Source organism: Mustela nivalis (assembly GCF_964662115.1).
Source record: "Mustela nivalis genome assembly, chromosome: 13".
NCBI lineage: Eukaryota > Metazoa > Chordata > Mammalia > Carnivora > Mustelidae > Mustela > Mustela nivalis.
Window position 1 is genome coordinate 28,689,509 of NC_139032.1, and position 20,935 is coordinate 28,710,443.

Genomic DNA, 20,935 nt, shown 5'->3' on the forward strand with positions numbered 1-20,935 from the left:
TGGTTAAATTTCTGTGTCAACCTGACTAGGTCAGGAAATACTCAAACACATATTCACACATTCACACGTGTCTGTGAGAATGATTTGGAGTGAGATTAACATTTGAACTGGTAAACAAAGTAAGGCAGCTTGTCCTCCCTAATGTGGGCAGCCCTCATCCAGCCGGCTGAAGGCCTATATAGATAGAAACAAAATAAAACCAAACCACGACGCTCTTCTGAGTAATGGAGGACTCTGACTGACTTCCAGTTGGGACAATGGTCTTTTCCTGACCTTGGACAGGAACTGAAACTTTGGCTCATCTTGGGCCTTGGGCCTGCCTGGAACTTAGACCATTGGTGATGCAGGTCTAACACCTGGTCCTTAGGTGCTCCCACTGGGACTTCACCTTGGGTTTTTTGTGTCTCCAGGTTATTGACTGGCTGACTGCTGATCTTGGGACTTCTAAGCCCTCATGATCATGGGAACCAATTCTTTATCATAAATCTCATTCTGTCTATTTACGTCCTATCGGTTCTGCTTCTCTGGAGAACCCTGACTAATAAAGGCTGCCTGAAGTGTATCCATGAACCCAAGCGTTCAGTGGACTGCAGATTAAGAAGCCCTGCCCTAGAGGCTTTTAGTGTTCAGGATTCATCTCTAAAGCATAGGATACACAGGACAAACCTGGTCTCAAATTTTCAGGACCCAGTGCTATTGGGCTCTGACCTTGTTCATCTGCACAGCGTTCACCAGCTTTCCATGTTTCCTCCCTTGCCTCATATCCCAGGAACCCTCCTGCCCCAGGGCACACATTTAGGGTCAGGGTCACATGAACTCACAAATGTTTTGCTCAACGGGGACAGACAGATGCTTATGATGTGACAAACGGGCAGGAGAAACCGGCGCCGTCTGCTGCCTCCATTCCAGCTCCCTGGTGTCTTGATGACCCACCCGACTGCCCCCCAGACCCCCTCGTCCTCTTCTGGCTCCATTTCCAGGATCTGGGAAGGGGATGGAGACTGTGTGACAGACACCTGGCGATGACACAGTCTTCCCGTGACCTTCATTGCTGCCCGCAGATCTGGAGTTCTTGCTGACAGTCTGATTCCTGGATACATCACTAGGGGGTTAATAACAAATAACCAGTTATGTGTTCGTGTTCAGGATAAAAAAAGGCATGTGGTTAGGATATCAAGCTCAGTGCCTCCTGTCACTAAGTGCAAAGGAGAGCCCACGACTGCAGAGATGCAGAGACAGTCTCTCTGAGCAGAGACAACCGCAGTGCACACTGGTTCTGAGGAGCTTCTCAAAGTAGCCTCAAGGGTCCTGACGACGATTCGGAGAGGAGGAGACTCGCTACCCTTCTCGATCAGACGCACTGCTGACCGTCCCGTGTTCATGGGCAGACCGCGTACACGAGCCGTGGTCAGCACGGGGTCTGTGCGTGAGCCCCGGACAGAACACAGACAAGGGCAGCCGCCCTCCCGTTTGACGCTGAAATAGCTCCTGGCTTACACCCATCCGGGGCACAAAGGGGAGTGCTAGAAACTTCTTATCTTCACCGAGGAAGACATGCATAGGGCGATGAGCACAGGAGCAAATGCTCATCACGACTAGCCGTTAGTGAAATGCAGGGTCAGCCAGGATGACACATCGTCCCACACCTACTAGATCGGGTAGTTGTGGCAGCACCTGATAAGGATGTGCACGGGCTGGGTCCCTCAGCCTTGGATGGGGGACGGAAAGGTGCAGCCATTCTGGAATGTCATTTAGTGGTTTCTTTTCTCCGTTTTACTGAGATATCGCTGAGCTATAACATTGTATTAAAGAGTATAACACAATGACTTGATATGTGTATAAATGGCAAAGTGATCACCACAATAATTTATTTAACATCCCTCCCCTCATGTAGTTACAATTATTTTTCCTTGCGCTAGAGAGTACCAAGTGTTACTCTCTTAGCAACCTTCAAATGTACAACGTGGCGTGTTTAAGCCGGTCACCATGCTGCACGTTACGTCCCCAGATCTTATTTATCGATAACAAGTTTGTACCTTTGGCCCTCCTGCCCCTGCATTCCCCTCCTTTATAACCAGTTTCTTATAAAATCAAACCCTCAATGACCCTGTGACCCAGCAATGGCCATCTTTTCCCCTTTTCCATCACTCCCTCCTCCTCGGGAGTGTTTCTGGTGTTGCCCACCAGACCTGTCCCTGGGACCGACCTGAGACCTGCCCCTTCACCTACACTCTACAGAGATGATTTAAAACGAGCACCTGCCACAGCCCAGTAGAGCCAATGGAACCGTTCCAACACTATCTGCGCGATTCGGCAGGATCCTTCCCCTTTTCTGAGGATGCCGTCCTGAGAAGTGGATGAGTCTGTAATTGCCAAGAGTGAGTCTGAGAAGTTCGAGAGTGGAGCCCGGAGCCAGGAGCTAGAGAGGATGGGGGGAAGGACTGTGCACGGGGCGCGGTGACAGGGCTCAGGGAGGTTTGTCCCACAACCACCAAGCTTCTGAGGGACTCCCGCTGTGCTTCGAGATCACCTGCCCTGTTTCACATGCAAACACAAGAACTTGTGTGAAAGCGTGTTGAGTTAGGCTTCTGTCACCTGAAGCTGGGAGCATCACGTCTAATGGAGAGACCGGGACGTGGACATGGGGCATTAGAAGTAACAGTCTATGAAACGTGGCATCGGCTGAGCTGGCAGAGGGCAGAGGCAGCCAGGGTGACTCTCTCCCTCCCAAGTAAGTGAAGAAGCTGGCAGTGTGTGCTGCGGGGTCGTTGACCTGGAGCCCATCATACCGAGGGATATAGACAGTGCCTAACAAGGCTGGATTCCAGGAAACTTGACAGAAAACCTTCAGAACGTGGGATGTGGTGGTTACTCCTTGCCGCCTGCGCTAAGCTCCAGGACGAATTGCACTTCCTTTTCGGAGAAGCTTCTCTTCCATGCGTGCCAGCCCACCTGGAAACAGTAGGAAGACAATAAAGCCTTGTTAAGAGAGACCCTTTCTGCACACAGTAATTGAAGGTGTCTCAGCTTCTGCTCATCCCCTTACCCTGCTGGAATGGCAGCTAAGGATGGAACAGAAGTTGAGATCGCAGGAGGAATCAACAGCTTTTTCTGTCAGGCTCCCTTTTCTTTCTCTTCGTAATATTCTTTACCTTTTGGCCCTGCTACCCTTTTCTCCCACCCACAGCCCTCGTATCTGGTAATCATCCTGTGCTTTCTGTGTCTGTGTGCTTAGTTTAGTGTTTGTCTGTTTGCTCGATTTTTGTTTTTGTTTTGCTTCCACACAGAGGAGAGATCGTATGGTATTTGTCTTTCTCTGTCTGACTTATTTCACTTGGGATGGTGCCCTCAAGGTCCATCCATGTTGTCACAAATGGCAAAATTCCGTTCTTTTTTATGGCTGAGTAATATTCCATTGTGTGTATATGTTATGTCGCTATGCATTCATTCACTGATGGACACTTAGGTTGTTGCTGTGTCTCGGCTTGTTTAAGTAATGCTGCGATGAATATGTGGCACATAGATCATCCTTTTGAGTTTTGTTTCTACTTTCTGTGAGTAAATACCCAGAAGCAGGATTTCTGGATGTTATGGTTGTTCTACATTTAATGAGCTGGAAACTCTGTACTCTTTTCCGTTGGGGCTGTACCAGTTTGCCTTCCCGCCACCAGTGCACAGCGCTGTCCTTCCCTCACATCCTCACCGAGCTGTTCATTCCTTGTCTTTTGATGGTAACATCCTACTTGGTGCAAGGTCACATCTCATGGCGATTTTTACTTTCCTTTCCTGATGATTAATGATGATGAGCATCTTTTCTTGTACTTGTCAGCCACCTGTGCGTCTTCTTTGGAAAAATGTCTATTCAGATCTTCTGACCATTTTTTAATCTTTTTTTTTTTTTGCTATTGCATTCTTTATTAATATTTTATTTTTTATTAAAGATTTTACTTATTTATTTATTCATCAGAAAGAGAGAGAGAAAACACAGCAGGGGAAGTGGAGGAGCAACAGGCAGAGGGAGAAGCAGGCTCCACCCTGAGCAAGGAGCCCAAAGCAGTACTTGATCCTAGGACCCTGGGATCCTGACCTGAGCCAGAGGCAGAGGCAGAGGCTTAACCGACTGATCCACCCAGGCATCTTTTGTTACTAAATTCTCTCAGGTCTTTAATATTTTGGATTTTAAACCCTTATCAGATGCATGATTTGCAAATACTTTCTCCCATTTCGTAGGCTGCTTTTTCATTTTGTTAATGGGTTTCTTTGTTTTGCAGAAGCTTTTTAGTTTGGTGGAACCCCACTTGCTTGTTTTTGCTTTTTTTGCTTTTCCTTTTGGTGTCAGATTAAAAAACACCACTGCCAAGACCTATGTCAAGGAGCTTATTGCCTCTATTTTTTCAAGGCACTTTATGCTTTCAGAAATAACAGTGGAATCTCTAACTCATTTTGAGTTAATTTTTGCGTACGGTGTGAGACGGTGGTCCGGTTTCATTCTTTTCACGTAGCTGCCCAGTTTTCCCAGCACCATTTACTTAAGAGTCCGTTCTTCCCCTTTCGTATATTCTTACCCCTTTTGTTGTAAGTGATGTGTCCATATACACGTGAGTTTATTTCTGGGCTTTCTATTCTGTAGCATCGACCTGTGTGTCTGTTTTTATACCAGTAAAAGGGACATTGGATTTCTCTGTATTATTTCTTACAATTGCATGTGATTCTATAATTTTCTCAATAGAAAAAGTTTAATGAAAAGCAAGCATTTATCTGTGTGTTGAGAAGCTAAACGGGAGCTGCTGTGTTGAACCAAAGCTTTTCTCAGCCACCAGCATCTACTTCCTCTGGTCTTGGTAGGAGCACTGTGGGTTCTTTTGGGAAACTTGTTTCTTCCCCATTGCATGGAGTCTTAATGGGGCTGTAATTAAGATGCCTTCCCTCCCCTAGACATGAGATGAGATATCGATAGACAGTGTCTCCCAGGTTTTTGGAAGCAGAATGATGCAAGGATGAAAGAAACAGTGTGAATTCTTCCTTCCAGCAACAGAGCCCTGACAATATTGCCTAATAGTTCCTGCTGCTGAGATCCCAGATTTGCCCAAGATTCCAGTTGTTTCGGTCCTGATTTCTGTTTCTTTCTTCAACATTGCTATCAACTCTGTCTACATCCCGATGTCTTTGCCAAAATTCTATTTTTAAGAAAATGATTTCAATTGCTTTGGGCTACCTATCACTTGCTCTTCGAGGAGATCTTACAACCGACTACTTGAGCCGTTAATTACTCAGGTTTTACATCGAGTCAGTTTTCTTAATCTTTGCATCGACTAAATTGGAATTCCACAACTCCAAATTTCATCTTTGGGAAGGGCAGCAAGTGTTCAAGATTCTCTCAGGTAGAAGTTACTGTGAAAGGAAATGCAGTGATATATTGAAAGCTTTTAGCAGTCCCTAACGTACTGCAAGATGTTGACAAAGACGACCATGGTGACGATGATGATGGTGATGATGGTTTCCTGACTTCTAGAATATCTGAATCAAATGTTGCAAGTAACTTGCTCTTGTTGCTGAGAAAGTGGAATGGTTAATAGTAGCTGATATATTTGTAATTTTCTGGTCATTTGAATGCAGATGACAACGATACTAACCATGTTATAAGCATTTTTTCTACTAAAAAATTCAAAACATTCACTGCACTTGCTTGAACATTTATTTATTATGAAATTCTTTGTTCAATACAGCGTGGAAGGAAAATTCATCTGCCTTGGATGGATCATCACAGTGTATTAGTTAGAAAAAGACACCGGAAGAGATGTAAACATTAATGTGGCTATTTCAGCTCCATTTACTCACTTTTAATGTGACCAAAATCAGAGCCACTTTATGCATGGATGTACTTTGCATAATAGGAGAAATTTCAAAATCGAAAGCAGTTGGAAGTCATCTGGCTCTGCTGCCTGTACTTTTCGTGCATCACGTTGATGAGGGAGCAGGAGCTGGCTGAGGACAAAGCAAAGGCTGGCGCCTTGCACCCCCCCTTCACCCGCTCCCCTCCATATGTGTAGCATTCCTCAGGCACCCCTGACTGCCATAAAATGATAAATGGTTAACTTGTTGAGATCACAATCCTGCAAGACAGGAGTCTCCCTTGGTTTGCAAATGTCCTTGAGATTTACGACAAAGAAGTTACCTTATCAATAGCCCAATTTCCAAAGACACAGAACTCAGTTCCTCAAGCCTAATGTCACCCTCCCCTCCATAAAAAACCGAAGGAGGTGGAGGTAGAAGGAAAAGTAAATAAAGTTACATTTCTTCTAAACCTAAATCTCATTAACAAGGATGCTTGATAGCAGGAATGTAACATTCCACCAGACTTCCAATTGTCTTTACTTGATAGCAACTAAGCCTTCAATATCCTGATAGTATTCTTTGCCCCAATAGCCCTTCTGAACACCCCTTTGTCCTCACCTACCCAACTCCTGTGTATATAACCAACCACTCCTAACAACCCGGGGCAGCCGCATCTCTGCCTGCCCACGGGCCCTGTCCCTGTGCTTTAATAAATCACCTTTTGCACCAACGACGTCTTAAGAATTCTTTCTTTAGTCCCCAGTCAAATATGGGCCTGAGATCATAGCCCTTCTTGAGGCTGTACACTTGCCTAAGGAGGTAGCGGTGATTCACATCAAAGGATATCAGAAGGATATGGCCTTGGAATCTAAAGGAAACAATCTAGCAGACCATGCAGCCAAAGAGGCAGCAAAGGGTAAACAGATATTAAGCCTTATAGCAGTCTTGACTCCAATGGAGTCCATGACTTCAGTCTATTCAGAGCAAGAAATTCATATTGCTCAGTAGCGAGGGTATACTAAAAATGCACAAGACTGGCTTGTTAACGATGAGGGAAAATTCTTTATGCCTAAGATTAGTCAATGGAAAATAATACAGGGCTTGCACCAGGCTACTCATTTGGGCAAAGACGCCTTAAAACATTTAATCAAAAATATATTTGATGGAGTGAATTTAACAACCACAATAAAACAAGTGTGTCAATCCTGTAGCATCTGTGCCCAAGTAAATCCGGAGGGTGCAGCTCGCCCCCCACCTCTCTTAAAACCAGTCCAGAGGCGTGGATCCTATCCAGGAGAGGACTGGCAACTTGATTTCACACAAATGCCACCTTGCAAAGGCTATAAATATCTATTAGTATTTGTTGATACCTTCACCGGATGGGTTGAAGCCTTTCCATGTAAAACTAAAAGGGCCGTAGAAGTAACTAAGGTTTTGTTGCGAGAAATTATCCCTAGATTTGGCCTTCCTCAATCTCTTCAAAGTGATAATGGTCCTTCTTTTACTGCTCAGATAACTCAGCAGATAGCTCAAGCCTTAAAAATTAAATATTTCTTACATTCAGCCTGGCATCCACAGTCCTCCGGGAAGGTGGAGAAAGCTAATCATACTGTAAAACGTCATCTTACTAAACTTAGTCTAGAAACCCAGGAAAATTGGGTTACTCTCCTACCAATAGGACTTCTTAGGATGAGAACTGCTTCAAAACAACCTATAGGACTCAGCCCTTTTGAGTTAATATATGGAAGACCATTTCTTTCTGTAGATCTGCTATTAAATGGAGATTATAATGCATTACTAAATTATTCGCTGGAAGCTGGGTTAATCCATAAGTTACTCAATGAGTATACAGATCGTATTCTCCCCAAACCTGATTTAACTATAACTGAAAACCCACCCCATGTAAATCCCGGAGATATGGTTTATTTAAAAAATTGGAAGTCAGATACAGCCGAAAACCTACATCCAAAATGGAAAGGTCCATATCGGGTCATACTATGTACTCCCACTGCGGTAAAACTAGAAGGACACTCTTCATGGGTCCATATATCTAGAATAAAACCTGTACCTCCTCCACAGGAACCGAGCAAACAAACCAACGTGTCTTCTTACTCCTGTGAGCCCATAGAAGACCTCAAGCTTCTCTTCAAACGAAAATGAAGGTTATATGTATTCTCTTTATCTTCCTTTCGTCTGTCTTAGCTGACAACTCCTTTCTACAGTGGGCACAGCATTATGCTGAACTACAAAATCAGACAAATTGTTGGATATGTGGAATTTTGCCTACTTCAAGTACGTCTGGGTTACCGTGGTGGGTCTCCCCTTTACAGGGCACTGATTGGCATGCTCTGAAAAAGTATATTTCAGATATGGTAGAGGGAGACAGTACGTACAGGGATAAATCTATTACTAACCAAAATGTTTCTTCCTGGCCCATGATCAGTAAAACATGGGATACACCAGGACATAATCGAACTTTTTCATATTCTCAAACTATTAAAATCCTAACTGACCTAACAAGCCCACAAGATAATACTCACTGGCTAGGGCCTAAGTTACAAAACCCTCCTTATCGCTATACTAAGGATGGTATATATCAAATCTGGGATACATATCTGTGGCTCACACCCACGATTGGACGGCTCAGTCAAAAGGCAGTTTTATGCTGGGAACAAAGAAATCATATGAGTGATACTTGAGCAAAGAACGCACGATATCTGGGATGGCTATCACTAGAAATGTGTTCCCAAGTAATAGTACTCCAGGCTACTGACTGGTTTGCTACTGACTGGGTAAGGCGACCTGGCATCAGATGGCCAGCTCCAAATGGAACCCACTGGATATGTGGAACCAACCTGTGGCCCTGGCTTCCTCCAGGGTGGATAGGTCGCTGTACTTTAGGATTTTCCTGGATTCATGAGCGTATTACTTTTCTTTTTTTTTTTTTTTTTTTTTTTTTTTAAAGATTTTATTTATTTATTTGATAGACAGAGATCACAGGTAGGCAGAGAAGCAGGCAGAGAGAGAGGAGGAAGCAGGCTACCCGCTGAGCAGAGAGCCCGATGCGGGGCTCGATCCCATGACCCTGGAATCATGACCTGAGCCGAAGGCAGAGGCTTTAACCCACTGAGCCACCCAGGTGCCCCCATGAGCGTATTACTAAAACCATTACAACTCCAGCTAATCTCCCCAACTTGAAACAAAGATGGAAGCGATCTGTTTTTAAATGGTATGATCACTTAGCATCCATCTTTGTTCCATCTGCGGGACTAGAGGATGTCATGTGGCATGTAGAAGCCCTTAATAAATATACTACAAAGGCACTCAATGATTCACTAAATAGCATCTCCCTGCTTAATACTGAAGTGTCACAGATACGCAGGGCAGTCCTACAAAATAGGATGGCCTTAGATGTCCTGACAGCAGCCCAGGGTGGCACATGTGCAATCATCAAAACAGAATGTTGTGTGTACATCCCAGACTATCACAAAAATGTCACAGGACTAATAAAAGATATGAATACCCAAATTAAGGCCCTACAAGATCCTTCTCTCTCTCTCAGTGAATGGTTAAGTTCCTGGTTTGAAGGAGGACTATGGCCTAATCTCCTTTTCGGGCTTCTCATTCTTATCGCCTTATTAACCTTAATATGTTGCTTTGTTCCATTTTTCTCTACTTGGTGCTGAGACTCCATTGCTACAATGACTACACCACGACAGACGATCCTTGTCGCACGCGACGACCCCTCTTCACTGTCAGCGCTGGATTCAGCTGCCTCCACCTTTCGTAACTCCCCTATACGTTCCTACCCTGATCAATATTGACCGGAGCAGGTAGGGACAGCTCTACGCCCCTATTCAGCACGAAGAAGTTACAGAAGATGACGCCTTCCACCTTCAACCACCTTAAAGATTTAAGGGTCAAAAAATAAATAAATAAATAAATAAATAAATAAATAAATAAATATAAAAAAAATTAAAAAATAAAAAAAAAGATTTAAGGGTCAAAATTGTTCAGGGGGGAATGATGAGGGAGCAGGAGGCTGGCTGAGGACAAAGCAAAAGCTGGCGCCTTGCACCCCCCCTTCATCCGCTCCCCTCCATATGTGTAGCATTCCTCAGGCACCCCTGACTGCCATAAAATGATAAATAGTTAACTTGCTGAGATCACAATCCTGCAAGACAGGAGTCTCCCTTGGTTTGCAAATGTCCTTGAGATTACAACAAAGAAGTTACCTTATCAATAGCCCAATTTCCAAAGACACAGAACTCAGTTCCTCAAGCCTAATGTCACCCTCCCCTCCATAAAAAACCGAAGGAGGTGGAGGTAGAAGGAAAAGTAAATAAAGTTAAATTTCTTCTAAACCTAAATCTCATTAACAAGGATGCTTGATAGCAGGAATGTAACATTCCACCAGACTTCCAATTGTCTTTACTTGATAGCAACTAAGCCTTCAATATCCTGATAGTATTCTTTGCCCCAATAGCCCTTCTGAACACCCCTTTGTCCTCACCTACCCAACTCCTGTGTATATAACCAACCACTCCTAACAACCCGGGGCAGCCGCATCTCTGCCTGCCCACGGGCCCTGTCCCTGTGCTTTAATAAATCACCTTTTGCACCAACGACTTCTTAAGAATTCTTTCTTTAGTCGTCGGCTCAAAACCTCCTCACCCCACCGAACCTGACTTAGGTTCTGGGACTTCATCAACGTGACCTTATTCATTAATCAAACACCCGTGACCCCGTCATTGAGATAATGGGTTCTGTGGTGTCGTAGACATGAACATGAGTTTGAGGAGCTCAGCCCGGCAAGGTTAACAAAAAATTATAAATCACAAGAAATTACAATATAAAACAGGCACCCTGATAGCTTGAAGGTCCAGAAGCTGTGGAAACAAGGAAACTGAGGAAACCCATTTACTGGCTTTTCATAGGGGACTGGAGGCAAGAGCACGATCTCACCAGGCATTTCAAGAGGTGGAATGGGAAGGAAGGACATTGCAGGTGGGAGGCACTGCTTGGTCAAGGCACTGAGGCACAGGATTGCTGCTCAGGGCAACAGCAGGTCATGGCTTGTCTGGGGTGCACTGCTCCTGGCCGGGAGTGAGAGGCAAGGCTGGAAATGCTCTTCAGGACCTGTAGTGAGAATGTTAGGACAAAAAGATTCTGATGGTAGTGATGGTGCTCCTTCAGAATGGGACACTAAGGAGTGTAAGTGTGGCTCAATCATTAAGCGTCTACCTGCAGCTCAGGTTGTGATCCCAGGATCCTGGGATCGAGCCCGTCATCGGGCTCCCTGCTCAGTGGGGAGTCTGCTTCTCCCTCTTCCCCTGCCTGTGTTCCCTCTCTTGCTCTCTCTCTCTCTCCCTCTGCCAAATAAATAAAATCTTTAAAAAACAAACAAAAAAAAAGAGTGGGAGAAAAGGACAACAAGCTCAGCGCTAACCCTGTGAAGGACTAAGTAGCAAACACTCACGAACAATTAACCAGGAAACAATTGTTAGGGCTTCACACCACACAAAATAAAACACTTCCTGCCTATATTGCGTGAGGGTGGCAGGACGTTGCCTGCTCGTGTAACGTCACTGTGAACATCTCTTAGACTTCCTGTTAAATGGCCTGGAAGTGATTTTTTTCTTCTATTAATGGATCATTCTGGTGATTTAGGGAAGGGTGGGTGGTTTTCTAGGGAGAGGAGGAGGCACGTGTTCTAAGTGCTGACGAGCTGCATAGTTCAAGCAAATCCTCCAGAATGGAAAGGGAGGGGCTGCTTGGAAAGCTGGCTCTCAGCAACTTGTCTTATGCTTCTCTCAGGGAAAAACATGCAATCCTCTAGTATCCATGTACACTCTGTTGGGGGTGAACACCTTGGTTCTGGTTAAAACAGCTAATGCTGTTGACAGCTGTGCCAGGAAGGGTTAGGACCAACTATAAATTAATGTGGGCTGTAAAATGTAGTGTGTTTCCCTAACTTCCTGTTTTTCCTGAGAAGAAAATAATAAATCTTTTATTCAAATGCAAAAAAAACGATGTGAAATATTTGGAAATTATAATGAATGTGATAGAAAATTTAAAAGTATGAAAAAATTTTTTAAAAGATTGTATTCATTTATTTGACAGAGAGGGAGAGAACAAGCAGTGGGAGCAGCAGAGGGAGAAGCAGACTTTGTGCTGAGCAGAGAGCCTGTTGCGGGACTCGATCCCAGGACCCAGAGATCATGACCTGAGCTGAAGGCAGACACTTCACCAATTGAGCCTCCAAGGTGCCCCAAAAGTCTGAATTTTAGATGACTCGTAGTCCCCATAATTTGGAAACTGAACCAGATGGCTGCCCTCAATAAGTGGCTCACTGAAGTAATGAATTTTTAAAGATAGATTTCCCCTAGATGCATAAACACATTTTAAATCCGTAAAAGCAAGCACGTTGTATGAAATGACTGACATAGTTTAGTAGAAGCGAGATCCCTCACATGGAGACACAGGCTTTCCAAACACAAAAGTCAAATACAGAAGAAAAAAACCTGCTTTTCCCCCAAAGGAAAGTCAGTTCTTTTGTCTCCCCCTCTCTTGCTCCTTCCCAGCAGAAGCCTCCCTGGGAGATGTTCTAATACTTCTTTAGAAACACCGACTAAGTAGAATGTGATATTATCTCTAAGGATCTAATAAAAAATTTATTGTTTTACAAATAAAACGTGAGATCAGTGACTAATGGTTCTCCCTCGGCTTTAAAGATGGAAGAATGGTATTAAATCCTGTGTCAGCTGAGTGCTTTAGGATAATGTACAGAAGAAGAAACCAAGTTCCGGGCAGGTGAACAGGCTTCCCAGCAGCTCATCCTGAGTTGGGGCTGCTCTGTCTGCTGGACTGCTGTCCCTGTGGCTTTGGATGAACCCAGTCTGCAGGTGCCGGGACACGGAGAAGCCGGAGGCCAGGTTTTCCTTTCCCAGCTGCACGTCAGAGGGTCGCTCCTTTTTCCCACTGAGTCAAGGAGCGCAGATGTTAATAGTCTTCCTGGGGGCACAGCTCTAGGGCCAGTAGAAAGATTCTTGGCTACTTGCTACAGATTTGTCTTTTGAGAGAAAAGGCAGGAATCTGCTCAATATCCTGATACAGATTTCTGGGTGTTTTTTTTTTTATTATGTAACTTTTTTGCCTTGATCTCAAATTTTATCCTGACAAAGTTTCTGTTGATGTAGAATTTTGCATAGGGTAAAATGGATAGGTCTTATGTATATAGGTGGGTAAGTTTTGATGAATGTAGGCACCTGCGGAACTAGCCCCCAGATCAAGATACAGAATTTCCCAACTTTCTAATACATTTTCTTATGCCTCCTTCCAGCTCATAATTCCCCTGCAAGACCACTGTTCTGATATCTGTCACCGCAGATTAGATCTGCCTTTTGAACTTTATATAATACAATTAATTATATGTACTTTTTAACATGTACCTTCTTTTGCTTGACATGGTGTTTTTAATGATGTTGGAGCAGAGGGAGAGGGAGAGAGAGGGCTCCACACCCAGTGTGCAGTCCGACGTGGGGCTTGATCTCACAGCCTGAGATCGTGACAGGAGCCGAAATCATGAGTTGAACACTTAACTGACTGAGCCACCCAGGCAACTCCTGACGTAGTGTTTTTCAGAATCATCTCTGTTGGGTTGCCTGGGTGGTTCAGTCAGTTAAGTGTTTCTTTCGGGTCGGGTCATGATCACGGGGTTCTGGGACCGAGCCCTGAGTCAGGCTCTCCGCTGAGCAGGGAGCCTGCTTCTTCCTCTCCCTCTCTGTCTCTCTCAAATAAATCTTAAAAGGATCATCTGTGTTGGTGCACACAGAGAAAGCTTATTCCTTTCAATTGTCGAGTGTGAATGTACTACAGGGTGCTTGTTCATTCTCCTGTGTTTTCACGCTGGAAGTTACAATGTGTAAAAGAACATGCTCATGTGGGTAGAAACCGGACCCTAGAAATGCTGAGTTAGTGTCGGGTGTGCAGTTCCTGTTATAAGAAGCCGCAGAGCCCCTGCCAGAGTGGCTTACTGTTTGCACCCGCACCGAGAGCGGCCGAGAGTTCCCACGACTCCACGTGCTCACGCACACAGGTGTTGCCCCTCGTCACTTTCGTCCATGCTGCTGGATATGAAACATCATCTGGCTGTTACTCTGACCACTCTTAGAGAAACACCCTCGATGACCTCCTAATTTGTAATAGGCAAAATAAGCTATCTGTAGTTGAAAATGTGATATTAGCTCTAGCTTAACGGGTCAAACGTGAGACAATATTTTAGGGACTGTGGACATAGTCCTAGGATATGTGTGTCCCTTGTATATCAGTTTGGGAGCATGATTTAAGAATGTTAACTAGACGGGGCACCTGGGTGGCTCAGTGGATTAAGCCTCTGCCTTTGGCTCAGGTCATGATCTCAGGGTCCTGGGATTGAGTCCCACATCGGGCTCTCTGATAAGCGGGGAGCCTGCCTCCCCCTCTCTCTCTGCCTGCCTCTCTGCCTACTTGTGATCTCTCTCTCTGTCATAAATAAATAAAATGTTAAAAAAAAAAGAATATTAACTAGATGTAGCTTGGCTTTTTAACATATAAGCTTATTTACCTATACTTTAGGGTTCATTTCATTATGTGGTAACCTGCTTCCCGGAAGTAAAGAAGTAAGTAGGGATGGCCTATGTAACAAATCCTTGAATAAATATTTTCTAAATTAAGCGAGACCTTTGGAAGGATTTTCCCTTGGACCTCACAAGAAAGCAATATGGAATGAGCCCTACTCTATGCTAATGCATGACCTGTGTTAGCTCATTCAGTCTCACAAGCGTCCTCTGAGGAAAATCAAATCACTGCCCCACATTCTGCACATGGAAAGTGAGTCTAGGGGTGCTGCAAAGCCTGCCTCGGTGGGGGGCTAGCCAAGAGGGGCAGAATTCTCATGCCGGCCCCGCCCTGACTCCCGGCCCCTGTATGGGACCCCTTTCTCCCCTGCCCTCCCCGAGCAGAGCAGAGAAGGGCTGGAGATGTGTGGAGGCTCACTAGGGAGCCTCACGGACGGAGGTCCAGAGAAGGAGGCTGTGACCCACTGTCTAGACGCGTGGAATCGTGTTCCTAAGAAGAGCAAACTGGTCATCAGAGGGAAAATTCATGCTCTGCTGATGAACGCTTTTTTTTTTCCCAGTTTAGAAGAGCTGTTTTTCTAAAACATTTAAATTTAAATCTCGAGAAAAGCACATTGGACACTGAGAAACACAATCATCCATGAGGCAGAGAGTGGGGAGGAAAAAGCAGTTTCTACCTTCCGTCTTTCTTCCCTTTGTTAAACCATATTTTTCTGGAAGTAAATCATTTCTGTTGGTTTTGAGAAAGGCTTGGGAGGGAGGAAGAATCCCCGTGGGGGCAGTCAGGACAGGAACATTCCAAAACACCACACCTTCCCTGGACACTCTTCCCATCAGTCCCTTTGCTGGAAAGCACTTGAGCCTTGCCCAGGGCATCCCCTGTTTGGACAATAGCCCATTGTCTCCAGATTCTTCCAAAAACCAGAGGCAGCCCCTCCTGAAACAGTGATAACAACTATCCCCCGAGGGCTCTACTTCCTCCAGCTGCCCCTTTGCTTGGCATTAACAGGAACAGTAAGACTAGATTATCCTGTTCTCAGCCCTCAGGGAGATTTTAAGCAAAGACTAGAGGATAGGCAGGGTGATGCTGAAAACCCACTTGGGGCTCCCTGTGAGCCTCCTTTTGTGAACCACCTGCCAACACATAAATTCCTGTTATTTAGTTGATCGGGGTCCCTAGGAAGGTGCTGAATCCCCTTCTACAGGGCTTTCCCGAGTCCTCTCACTTGACTTTCCCGGGTGCCCTGAGGCAGGCACAATCTCCCCTGGGACAAGTAGGGACCCAGCTATCACATGCCCCAAGGCTCCCCCAGCTCCAGGGCACAGAGCCCCCGCCCACAGGCAGGCTCAGCCAATTGCTGTGCAGGCAGGTGCCAGGGGCAGGACCAGAAGGGCCAAATCCCAGGCTTAAATGGACAGTCTCCTACCCATCAGCAGGCGTACTGGACACCTCGGACCTGCACCTCTGACTGCACCTGCCTCAGGTGGGATCCCAGCCTGGACCCGAAGGGAAGGGCTACCCCTTAAAACATGGGGAGGGGGGTACCACCCTTGGGGGCCAGGGTTTTAGGGCTCCGGGGAGGCACTCTTCCAGGGCCTGGTCCCTCCAGGCATGGCAGCTTGACCCCTACACCCCAGACTCAGGGCTTGTCACTCCCTGTATTGCCATCTACATGATCTGAAAGCAGCAGGTGGGTTGCGGGTTGCAGGGCAGGGAACAGGCCAGCAGGCCCCCTGCACGTGCCACCTCTCCACAGCCCCGTGGAAACACTTGGGAGGATTAACGCAATGTCTTTACTGTACCAGAGTGGTTCTAACACCTCAGAATAAAGGATGGCTCTTTAGATGGTTGGTCTAATCCAAAACTCATTTCATTTCCCTTCCTAGATTTTGGAACATGCATCCTTCTCTCTTCTTGGCTGCCCTTTGCCTGGGAATAGCCTCAGCTGCTCCACAACCCAATCAGAGCTTAGATGCACGCTGGTCCCAGTGGAAGGCGGCCCACAAGAGACTATACAACAAGGTTGGTAACATCTGAGCTGTCCACTGAGACCCCAGGGAATGTTCCATGCTGGTGGGAGTCCACAGTGGAGAGTAGTTTTTGGAGGCCTCTAGTACCCAGGCAGGTAGCAGGGCACTGTGACTGTGCATGATGGGGACAGATGTCCTGCTGTGTGGTTGCTGGAGAGCAGCTCCTGGAGCATCAGCCCAGCCCTGGTCCAGGTCCCTCCTCCCCTCTGTGAGCACATCCACTTGGTGCAGGTGAGCTGGGCTTAGATAGAAATCAACAGGATGGGTTCCATGTTTGTCTCCAGGATGAAGAAGGACGGAGGAGAACAGTGTGGGAGATGAATCTGAAAGTGATTGAACAGCACAACCAGGAGTACAGCCAAGGGAAACACAGCTTCACGATGGCAATGAATGACTTTGGTGACCTGGTGAGTGCAGCTGGAGTTGCTGAATGTTTTGTGCTTCCTCTAAGGGTTTTTTCCAAAACATCTCATGCTTGTCAACATTCTATTTCCTTTTCCTTGAAGACCAGTGAAGAATTCCAACAGGTGTTGAGTGACCTTAAAATCCAGAAGCAAGAGGACCGGAATGTGTTCCAAGCACCTCTCTTTGCTGAGATCCCCTCGTCCGTGGACTGGAGAGAGAAAGGCTACGTGACCCCCGTGAAGGATCAGGTGAGACAGTACTCGGTAGCTCCCTTTCCAAGAGCAAAGTTAAGAGGAACCAGTGCCCTCGTGATGGAAGTTGAGAAACCATATACTGTTTGTTATGTTTTGGAAGAGTTTTCAGATGTCAGGGCTGTTGTCAAGTCTTGCTATTAACTTTGTAGACTAAGAGCTGTATCATTTTGTTTTCAGGGTCAGTGTCAATCTTGTTGGGCTTTTAGTGCAGCTGGTGCCCTTGAAGGACAGATGTTTCGGAAAACGGGCAAACTTGTGTCACTGAGCGAGCAGAACCTCGTGGACTGCTCTTGGTCTCAAGGCAATGCGGGCTGCCGCGGTGGCCTGATGGAGTTTGCCTTCCAATATGTTATGGACAACGGAGGCCTGGAATCCGAGGAATCCTACCCGTATCTTGCAAGGGTAAACAGACTTCCTTATCTTTTATCAAGTTGAGTATATTCAGTAAAACAAAGCCTATATTTCAAATTCTCATTTTAGACTGTAGACTCTGTATCTGCACATGGTCAGAACAGATTAAAATCTGTTAGCCTGGTACAGTTCTCCACCTAGAGGGTTACCATACAGGTGTTCCCACTTCTCAGCCACACAGCAATACAAATATCGTTCTAAATACAGTACAGATCTCCAGAGTGAAAAATCTATGCACAAGTAGACCAAAAGAGTGTCTCATTCAATAGATATTGCCTAATTTCTCAATTTCAAAACAAGCAATCATATTTTGCCTCTTGAGATGTTTTATAATACACTCGACTTGGCCATCATTCAGCTGCAAACTGTCTTGAGTTCGTGTTCCCCAGGAGGTGGACGGTATTAATCAAGTCCCTTCCCCTTTACCTTTGATAGAATGGCTACTGCAGATACAGGCCTGAGAAATCTGCCGCCAATGTGACTACCTTCTGGCGCGTCTATAACGAGGAGGATAGTCTTATGACCACAGTGGCAACTGTGGGGCCCGTCTCTGCTGCTGTAGACTCAAGCCCGTATTCCTTCCAGTTCTATAAAACAGGTGAGCATTTGTCTACCCAGAAAATTGGCCAGAAAATTCGGGTAACCAGCATGACATACAACAAGATGGGCTTTTTTGTATGTGGGACTCAGGAGGGTATGGATTTAGCATGGTGGCTCATTCTGTATATGTAGTCCTTGTGCTTGTTGTCACCATTTGACATGACTTGACCCATATCCCCAGGCTTTTAAGCACTTCATAAATATATTTAATTTCTAAAAATATTTTATTTATTTATTTATTTGGCAGACAGATCACAAGCAGGCAGAGAGGCAGGAAGACCGGCGTGCGGGGGGGCGGGGAGCAGGTCCCTGCTGAGTAGAGATCCTGACGTGGGGCTCGATCTCAGGACCCTGGGATCATAACCTGAGCCAAAGGCAGAGGCTTTAACCCAGTGAGCCACCCAAGCACCCCTATAAATATATTTAAAGGGCTACATAACTTGACTGGTATAGTTTACTTCACTTTTTTCCAATGTTTGGACCTTGAAATTTTCCAAGCAATTTTACTACTGAAATAGACACTGGAAAGAACCCTTGACTCAAGTAATTTTCTGTTCTCTGCTGCTTCTTCGGCTGATATCATATGGTAGAATGACCAAGTTTCAACAAGTGCTCTTTTACGCCTCTTCACTGTTCTTTACAAAAGAGACTGTGACAACCTATATTTCTGGTAGTACTAGATGATGTCCTAAATCCCTAGCCTAGCTAAACGAAAAGATCTGATATCTAAATCTTATCTCAATTGCTATCACAACCGGATTTTGAGATGCCGCCCTTGCTGTGGTCACTAGGTTGTTGTCACATGTTATCATGTCACTTGTGTGTTCCCGCTCAGCACTGAATCTCTCTTCTCCAGGCATTTACTATGATCCAAGCTGCAGCAATACACGCCTGAATCACGGCGTTCTGGTGGTTGGCTATGGCTTTGAAGGAGAAGAATCGGAGGACAAAAAATACTGGATTGTCAAGAACAGGTATAAAGAGCCAAGAACACCTACCTTGGAAATTGAAAAGGGAATTCTTTCTAGAATCAGTGTTTGGAGGCAGATCCTCAAACCCTTGAGCACGCTTCTGAAATCCCTGACGTGTTTATGCCATTAAGGGGGAAGGGACATACTCATGTGATGACGGCAGTAGCTTGCTAGGTCCTGCCATGGTTTTGCTACCATTGCGTTTCTCAACTTGAAAATTTTCTCATTTCTGAAATGCATCTGGCCCCAAGAGCTTCTTTTTTCTGTGTTTCCATTCGTCGTCTGCGAAAGGTCTGGGGACGGAATTCTGTGCTGGGTTAGAACTCAAGCAGAAACAGGAACGGACTCTCCGGATTCTTCCTGAATCTGTCCTGGCCTCTGGTGCCCTGTTCAGGGTCGGGTGTGATGGTTCATGACGGGAAATGTGGTTGATTGTTTGTAATAAATGGCAAACCCTGTCTTCTTTCAGCTGGGGTACAAACTGGGGCATGGAGGGCTACATGCTGTTGGCCAAGGACCGGGACAACCACTGTGGAATCGCCTCCATGGCCAGCTTTCCTGTCGTGTGAGATGAGGGCGTACAGAAGGCCTTGACTGGGAACCGAATATCGAGAAGATGAATTTTGTTTGAACGCCGACCACATCTTATGATACGGGATAAAACACATGAACCATTGAAGACCCAAGCTTGGATTTGACTGTGTGGATTTTATATGAGGAATTTTACCACTTCACTCGTTACTGATGTAAAAGCCTTTGTATGACAGACTTGTCTAATAACTTTTGGATTTTCATTTTTTAAAAAAATGTATGAAGTTTAATTTTTAATAAAAAACTTCAAAGTAGAAGGGAGGTAAAATGTTACTACTTTAACTCTTATAGAGTCCAAATGTGACTGGGCTCTAGGATATCCCTGGATAGGCCAGTGGTCCCTGGGAGAATACTGGGTGGTCCCATTGTTTTGAGTATAAATGATTGTTACATCTGTAACATTGTTACAATGTCACATTAGTTTCAGGTGCAAAACCCAATAATTTGCCAACCCTGTACAGTATGCTATGCTCACCGCAAGGATAGTTGGTGTCTGTCAGTCTCACACTGTACCTTGACGGTGCTATTACCACACCATTGACGATATTCGCTATGCTGTGCCTTCTATTCCCGGGACTTACTCATTCCATAGCTGGAAGCCTGGACCTCCCATTCCCCTTCACCCCTGTTATTCATCCTCATTCTAATCTATGTCCTCTTTACTCTTTGCAGATTTCCCTCCCCTCATTTACTAACTGGGTTTCTCTCTCCACAGTCCTCAGCTCAGCTAGTAGTCTGTAAACATATCGGGGAGTTTTAGAGGAAGAGACTGTGGGGGCCAGGGAGGACACCCCAAAATGCGCCACAATGGTACATGGATTATCTGGATACGAAGCTCCTTGGGAAACAGCGGGAAACAGCGGGTGCGAGGGCGCCCAGGGGGTCCTCTGTCCCCAAGAAGCAGGAAACGAGTCTGCCATAGCAGAGGTGCCCTCCCTGCACTGCGAAGTACAGAGACAGCCTTTTCCTGTACACTTGGTACTTCAAAGCTGGGAAAGCTGTAGAAAGAAACCTTGTAGCTTTTTTACTCATCTACAACCTCAGCACAAATTCCACTTAGCATTCCTGCTGGTTGAAAGCTCCCACATAGCAGGAAAGCTGGCCATGGTGGTCATTCCACACTGGTTGTCCAGGGCCTTGGCCTTCAGCATGGAACCCTGTGTGCCCCAGTCCGTGCCCCAGTTGAAAGAAGCCAGGGTTTGCCAATGATTCCAGAGGA

The 20,935-nt window shown here is 45.6% G+C and overlaps 1 protein-coding gene across 1 annotated transcript; it reads left to right on the plus strand.

Moving 5' to 3' along the window:
- Positions 1 to 16,350: 16,350 nt before the first annotated feature.
- Positions 16,351 to 19,819, plus strand: LOC309846302 (procathepsin L-like; the record flags this gene model as incomplete). The annotated part of the gene is made up of 7 exons (XM_082695178.1): positions 16,351 to 16,476; positions 16,769 to 16,891; positions 16,991 to 17,137; positions 17,321 to 17,545; positions 17,990 to 18,126; positions 18,946 to 19,128; positions 19,595 to 19,819. 7 exons carry the CDS (start codon positions 16,351 to 16,353, stop codon positions 19,692 to 19,694), a joined length of 1,041 nt encoding a protein of 346 aa, XP_082551304.1. The 3' UTR covers positions 19,695 to 19,819.
- Positions 19,820 to 20,935: the final 1,116 nt, after the last annotated feature.